This window comes from Calidris pugnax, unplaced genomic scaffold, assembly GCF_001431845.1.
Source record: "Calidris pugnax isolate Ruff unplaced genomic scaffold, ASM143184v1 scaffold255, whole genome shotgun sequence".
Classification (NCBI taxonomy): domain Eukaryota; kingdom Metazoa; phylum Chordata; class Aves; order Charadriiformes; family Scolopacidae; genus Calidris; species Calidris pugnax.
In genome coordinates this window covers 510,840-518,191 of record NW_015091101.1, presented here as the reverse complement: position 1 = coordinate 518,191, position 7,352 = coordinate 510,840, and the positions used below count along the sequence as shown (strand labels likewise).

Sequence of the window (7,352 nt, the reverse complement as noted above, 5' to 3'; positions counted from 1 at the left end):
TCCATGGAGGATGCCATGCCTATCTCCATGATGGGTGCCATGTCCATGGTGGCACCATATCCATGGAGGGTGACATGCCCATGTCCATGGTGAATGCCATGTCCATGCCCATGGTAGATGCCATCTCTGAACACAGCAGGTCTCCAGGCCAGTGCCACCTCTGCCCCAGGCATCCCCGGGTGCTGTTGAGCATTGCATCCCTCACACCCTGACCCCTGGCCGTGACGTGGAGCACCCCTCTGATGTGGCACCATGGGGTCTCTGGTGACCTGGTGACCAGAGTGGCACCGCAAACCCCAGTGGGGCTTTGCCCTGTGCCAAACCCTCTGGTGCTGCACCACGAGGTCTCGTTGCGTGGTCAGGAGCAGGGATTTCTCTGCGTTTATAGCAGCAGCGTGTTGGAGCACCCCCCTCTCCGGGACACCACCCCGGGCCCCGGAGCCCCCTGTGTGCACGAAGGAGGGGGTGGGAATGGCTCCCTGCCACCCCCAGAGCTCCCACCGCCCACTTTCTGAACCCCAGGTCATCCAGCCTTGATGTCCCCACGACGTGGGGACACCGGGGGGGGGCTGCTGGGGACTCCCCACTCTTCCTCCATCCCCCCCCATCACCCAGAGCCGGGGTGTCTGCACCTTCTCCAGGGTTCCCCCCCCCACCCCGTCCCAACCCGGGATGGTACCGGGGGTCCCTGTGCCAAGCGGGGTACCCCGAGGAGGGGGCGGGGGAGGGGGGGGACACATCGCGGGGAGCGGGATGAAGCAAGGAGCCGCCGTGATTCAGCGGGACACGCAGCCGTACCGGGGGTCCCTGTGCCAAGCGGGGTACCCCGAGGAGGGGGCGGGGGAGGGGGGGGACACATCGCGGGGAGCGGGATGAAGCAAGGAGCCGCCGTGATTCAGCGGGACACGCAGCCGGCCCCGTGCCCGGGCGAGCCGGGACAGGCCGGGTACCGGCAGGGCCCTCCCAGGGGCGGGCAGAACCGGGGCCCCGGCGCGCTCCTGACCGCCGCCGGCCACCATGCGAGGTGAGTGCGGGAAATTGGGGGAGCTGGGGAGAGCGGGGGGACCCCCCGACTGCGGGAAAAGTTGTCCCCGGGGAGGGACGGAGGGGGACCCGGCAGCAGCCCCGCCGGGGGACGCGGGGGGGGGGACCCGCACAGCCCCGCCGGAGGGGGACCCGCCTCGTCCCCGTCGGGGGACACGGAGGGGACCCCGGTATCGGTGGTTCCCGGCGGAGGACACCCGCATCAGCCCGGGCGGGGGGACCCGCACCAGCCCCCCCGGGTCGGTCTGGGGGCTCCGGCTCCCCCCCCTTCATTAGGAATAAAAATTGTTGTTTATTTTGCTTCGCTTCCCGATGCCGGCTTAGACCCGCTCTTAAGCTTTTCCTCGCACTAAACCCCTTAATCTCCTCTTCAATATGTTGCTCCCACCAGGGCTGGATTTATTGTGGGTTTTTTTTCCCCCCCTTTTCCCCCTCCCCGTGGTTTTGGGGGCGCTTCGGGGCCGGAGGGAACCTCCTGCGGGGGGGGGGACGGGTGAGGGACCAGCCGTGATTTCAGGTGCCCCTTATCCAGGGAAGGGTCGCGCCAGCTCCTGCCTGATTTTATCCCTTATTAAAGGCAATTCCTACCTTTCACCCCTCTGCTTTGCAAAGCAGGCGGTTGGGAGGAGGAGGAGGAGGAGGAGGAGGAGGGAGGGAGGAAGGAAGGCAGGCTCCGGCGGGACGGCCGATCCGGCCCGGTGATGGTGACGCAGTGGTGGCCACACCAAGCTGTCCCCGTCCCCAAGGGAGCTGCTGGGACCTGCCACCCCGGGGTGGGATTTTTATCCCCCTTTAAAGCCGTTTTCCATCATCACCTGAAGTGCTGGAGCCCTTCACCCCCTTGGGCACGTCTTGAGGTGTGGGTTTTGGGGTGCACGTATTGAGGTGTGTTTGTGGGTGCGAGGTTTTGGGGTATTTTGGGGTGGACCTACGGGGAGGGACATCTCCCAGCTGCCTCCCACCCATGGCTTTTCCCCCCTCCCCGGCGCGGCTGCGGGTGCTGCGGCTCTGCCCCCCGCCGCACTCTTGTGTAACGGGGGGGCTGGCCGAGGCGACCCCCCCACGTCCCCTTCCCGCTCCCTCACATCCCGGGATTTCACCTTTATTAGTACGGAGGGAAACATTAACGCCTGCCTAATTAATAACACCGCCTGCCTCTTGCGTAGCTCCTGCACAGCCGGCACCGGGCTTAATTAGCAGCTGGATGAACTTTTTTTTTAAGTTTTTTTTTTTCCATTTCCCCCCTTAATTACTGTATATTGCACTAATTTAAGGGCCAAACCCCCTGATATCCCATCATTTTCCCCCATTGGGTGTTTTTCCCCCAGCCCTGCCCGGCGCAGGGTGCCCATCTCTCCCCAAAACCCGAGTGCCGCATGGCGACGCTTGAATTGATTCCATCTCCCTTTTCTCCCCCAAAACCGTCCCCATTCTGCCCCATTCCTGGGCTGAGGAGGGGGCACAGTGGCTCCTGGCTCCTGTCCTTCCCCTCGCTGCGGCCGTGCCGGGCAAGAGGCTTTGCCTTGTATAATCCTATAGGGTTTCCAGCCCTCCTGCTCGCTTGTTTTGCAAGCGGCGTGGCTCGGAGCGTGCGGTGGCTCGGCAGCCTTTCCGAGAAAAAAAAAAAAAAAAAAAAAAATCAGAGAGAGGGAGGAGGAGGAGGAGCTTCCCTGCCCGTTTCGGCAGCGTGCAGGCAGCGGCCAGGGCGGCTGGCACCCATCGGCCCTCCCGCACGATGGCCTGGGGATGGCAGGATGTGGGTGGTGATGGATGGTCTTCACCCTTTTCCGCCCAAAATGAAGGTTGGAGGAGAAGGGTGGTGGCCACCAGCAGCGTGGGGTCCACAAGGAGCCAGCCAGGATTTGGGATCCTTGACCCTGATAACCCCAGGGAGCAGCAGCAGAGCCCAAGAGGGGGGAAAGCGTGATGATGGGGAGATGTTGGTCCCTGTCCCCATGGGTGGCAGGGGGTTAAAGCCACGGCCGTGGCCATGCTGGCAGTGTCCCCTGCCCGTCCTGCCCGTCCCTCCTCCCTGGCACCTTCACCTTTGAACCCCCCTGTGGCTATTTAAAGAGCCGCTAATGTCTAAATCGCGCCCGGTTTAGTGGATGTGGTGAGCGGAGCCGCTCTCGCTGCCTTTATTTAGCCCCCCACGGAGATAATTCCCCCCCCAAACCCCATCCCGAATTATCCCACCCCAGCCCCGTTTGTCCCCACGCCGGGCTGGTGGCAGGTCCCCCTCCCCACCGCCCCATCTCTGCCACCCTCCTGTGCCAGCCAAAGTGCAAAGGGCTGTGTCCCGGGGCTGGCCTTGGCACGGTGCCGCGTGGCACGGGAGCCGGTGAACCGGCACAGCCCGGGGAGGGGGGGGGGCAGGGACCGGGTGGCCATGGGGGGAGCCTCATTGCCCACCCACCCACCGATTCCCAAGCTGGGGACACACAAAACTATGGAAAAACACAGAAAAAATTGCACCTCGCTGGGGATGGGGGTGGCTGTGAAGCCACCGGCCGTGTGGCCACAAGCAAAAGTGGCCGGGGGCCACCATGGGGCTGGGGGAGAGTAGCCAAGCCCCGTTTTGGCTCAAAGTTTCCAGGAAATCTCTGCTCATCAATTAAGAAAAAAAAAACCCAACCAGTTCCCACCTCCAGCGTCACAGCCCCGTGCAGAGCGGGAGGTGTGTGATTTAAATTTTCCTTATGGAGCCGGTCGGTTGCCCACGTGGTCCCGGTGCTGCCGGTGCCCCTGGGGCCTGGAGCCGGTGCCGTGCCAGCCACACGCTGCAAACCATCCCCATCCCCTTCGGGGTTCCCCGTGGGGTGGGATCTGCCGGCGGTGACAGCCAAAGTTCCCACCTCCAGCGTCACAGCCCCGTGCGGAGCGGGAGGTGTGTAATTTAAATTTTCCTTATGGAGCCGGTCAGTTGCCCACGTGGCCCCGGTGCTGCCGGTGCCCCTGGGGCCTGGAGCCGGTGCCGTGCCAGCCACACGCTGCAAACCATCCCCATCCCCTTCGGGGTTCCCCGTGGGGTGGGATCTGCCGGCGGTGACAGCCAAAATAGGGGGGTGACCCCAGGGTGCTGCAGGGTGGGAGCCCGTTTAAAAGTAAACCCCACAGCGGATGTCAAAGGGGTGATCGTCCCCTTTATTTACCTATTTATTCCTCCTCTGCCAACCCTACCCCATGGCCACCTTCCCAAAATGGAACAGCCACTAATTGCTGTGGTGGCTCCCGGAGGCGGGAGCGACGCTGGGACCTGGGATCGGAGGTTGCTGCTGGGAATGAAGGAGCAAAGCTGGATTTTGGGGCAGGGATGGGGAGGTGGGACGGCATCGTGGGTCCCTGAGTGTCCCTGGGGGTCCCTGGGGAGCCTGGACTCATCCTTCTCCCCCTGCTCTGGGTGCAGTGGGGGGGATGTGGAGCCGGAGGGGAGAAGGTGGTGGTGGTAGAGCATCAGAGATGGTTGCAGAGCATCAGAGGTGGTGGCAGAGCATCAGAGCACCCCCGAGCCCTGGCTGGGGCAGGGGAGGTGAGGGAGGGCTGCGGGGCTGCTGTTAATTACCGGAGGTGCCCGTCCTGCGGCATCGATCGCGGCAGCGGGATGGGGCACAGACCTACTTTCCCAGCAGGTTCGCTGGGTAATGAGGCAGGGCACCGGGGAAGCCGCCTGCCCCGGGGCTCTCCCCGGCAACCCAGGGGGGATTTGGGGCAGGGACGGCCACGGGGGCACGGAGCCACCTCCGAAACACCCGGAGCTGGGCTGCTCCCCCCACCCAGGCGAAAGGCACCCAGGACCTGGGGGGAAGGATGTGGGGTGGGCTTGCTCCCGTGGCCTCAGGTAGCCCACCCAGGGCTGGGGGTGGCCAAATCCTGACCCAGCCCCATGGGTGAAGGGTGTGCAGGCTCACCCCATGGGGGGGCCTGCACCAAAGGCTTTGCAGGGACCGGCCAGTGCCCCCCAAAACTCCTCCCATCCCCGCAGGGACCTGCCAGTGCCCCCTAAACCACCCCTCATGCTCCCCGGGGTCCTCCCCCCTCAGCCAGGGACACTCAGCCCCATGGAGCCAGTGTGGGGTGTGGGAGGGGGGGCAGCTCTAAAAAGCCTCAAGCAACTGAGGGGTTGCAGCATGTCCCAGGGCTCAGTGGGGTGCTGATGGTTTTGGGGTGATTCCTGATTTCCCTCCCCCCAACAGTGAGAAAATAAGGCCAAGGGGAGCGATAGGGGGAGGAAGAGGAGGAGGAGGAGGATGGGGACACCCATGGCCCCTGTGCCAGGGAGGGAGGATGCAGACCCCCATGGCTGGATCCTCTGGGGTCTGCCTTGTTTTGGGGTGCAGGAGGGATGGCCTGCTCTCGGGGCGGAGGTGATGGAAGAGGAGGGTGTGCCCGGGGCGGGAGGAAGGCCGAGTCTTGCTCTGAGGAGGGTGGCTCTGGCTCTGCTGAAACCACTGGAGCCACCTGCCTGGGTTGGGACCCACGGTGCTGAGCTGGAGGGGGGGACACACACAGGTCTGGGGGGTGACACGGGACCTGTGTCCTGGGGGATTGACCTACCTCCCCCACGGAGGGCGGCAAACGGGTGTCCCCAGGGCTGGCTCAAGGTATCACCCCAAAATGTCCCCAAATACCCCAAAATGTCCCCAAATACCCCAAATACCCCCACGGGAGGTTGGGGTGCAGCCGGGTCTCCCTCCCGCTGCGGCGGCGGTGGGAAGGGTTAAGGGCCGTGGTGTTACACAAGCGCGTGGGGCCACGGGCAGAAAGTGTGTCAGTGGGACAGGATGGCTCCAGCCACGGGGCCACCACGCGCAGCCACCGCACCGGGGGCAACCACCGCCGGCACGGCCGAGCCCCGTGGTGGCCGGACGGTGCCACGGTGCCACTTACATAAAGGGTGGCATCGGGCCGGGAGTTGGGCAAGAAATATTTACAGTGGGAGGAGAGCAAATACCGCAGCCGGGACATTTTAATTGCCGGCTGGAGATTATTATTTAATTTTTAACCCCTTTGTTGTTTGTTTTGGTTTTTTTTTTCCTGCCCTGCTGGGCACAAGGGGGGAGTTTCCTTTTCTGCCCACCCCCCCGGCATCTAAATAACCCCCATTTTGCACAGCGTGGCTGACGCTCGCAGGGTTGTGGTGGGAGGAGGAGCCCAACACCCTGCTGGGGAAACTGAGGCAGGGCAGGGGGTGTGGGGTCTGCTGGGATGTTCCCCCTCATCACGGTGGGGTTTGGGGGATGTGGGGTGCTCCTGTGGCCACCCCACCAGCACCCACACCCCTCCCCATCCCGCTGGGTTTGCCTCAGGGGGGGTGTCCGGCCCTGGGGAGACATGGCCGCAGCACGAGGGGACACACGAGGGGACGCCGAAGGAGCTGGCACCATGATTCAGTTGGGGCTTACCAACAGAGCGGCAATTAACCGCTGTCCCGGGCTGTAATTGCCGTCGTGCCGGGGTTACGGCCGTATCTCCACGTCAGTTATTTGGGGCGAACGTTTTACGAGCGGGTCAGGTGCCAGCGGCGGGCACGGCCGTGTAATTAGCAGGATAGCAATTAGACCTCCAAGAGGCTGTGGGTGAGCGGTCAGGTCTTCTCCTCTGCAGCACCCGGGGGTGACGGCTGGCTCTGGAGGAGCCGGGAGAGCATCGTCCCCGATGTCCCCTCAGCTCTGCCCACACCGGCTTGGGGGGGTCTGGGGGGCTCCCCCCTGCCTGGGCTGGGGGCGCAGGGGCAGGGTTTGGCCGTTGGCATCAGACGAAGCCATGGCCATGGCTGGGGGCTGGGGAATGGTCCCTGTGGTGGGGGCACCCCCAGGCTCTGCCCGGTGGGTGCTCTCGGCGGGGCCGTGGGGTGCCGGTAATTGCGGGGCAGCGGGAGTATCGGCCGCGGGCGTGAGGGCGCGACGGCGATGCATCACCCGGCGGCTGCAATTAACCTTGCGTAACGAACCGACGCCGCTTCCTGCTGAGGGTGGCACCACCTCCCTGTGTCCACCCCCCCGTGGTGCCACCACCTCCATCCCACCCCCGGGACAGGGCATCGGGGCAGGGAGGGGACCCCACGGTTTGGGGGTTCTCACCCCTCTCTGGCAGCACGGGCGAAGGTGCCGGGGAATTGGGGGGGTCTCTGGCATCGGTGAGATGGGGGTGGCCACGTGTCACCCTGCCCGTGCCTCCATCTCCCCACCAGAGGGGTGACCCTGGGGCTGGGATGCCAGTGCACTTGGGGGGGCTGGCACTGGCGGGGCTGTGAGGATGCCCTGCCCGCTCCCTGCCCACACTGGGGGGGGCAGCGCTGCTGCCCCAGG

At 64.5% G+C, this 7,352-nt stretch overlaps 1 protein-coding gene across 1 annotated transcript in view; it reads left to right on the top strand.

The window, feature by feature from the left end:
* Window positions 1–992: 992 nt before the first annotated feature.
* LOC106897362 (nuclear receptor ROR-beta-like) overlaps window positions 993–7,352 on the top strand; it is a 23,084-nt gene continuing 16,724 nt past the window's right edge. Inside the window, exon 1 of the mRNA XM_014957953.1 lies at window positions 993–1,024. Within this exon, the coding sequence (XP_014813439.1) occupies window positions 1,018–1,024 (7 nt within the window). The 5' untranslated portion in view covers window positions 993–1,017. The remainder of the gene's footprint in view (window positions 1,025–7,352) is intronic.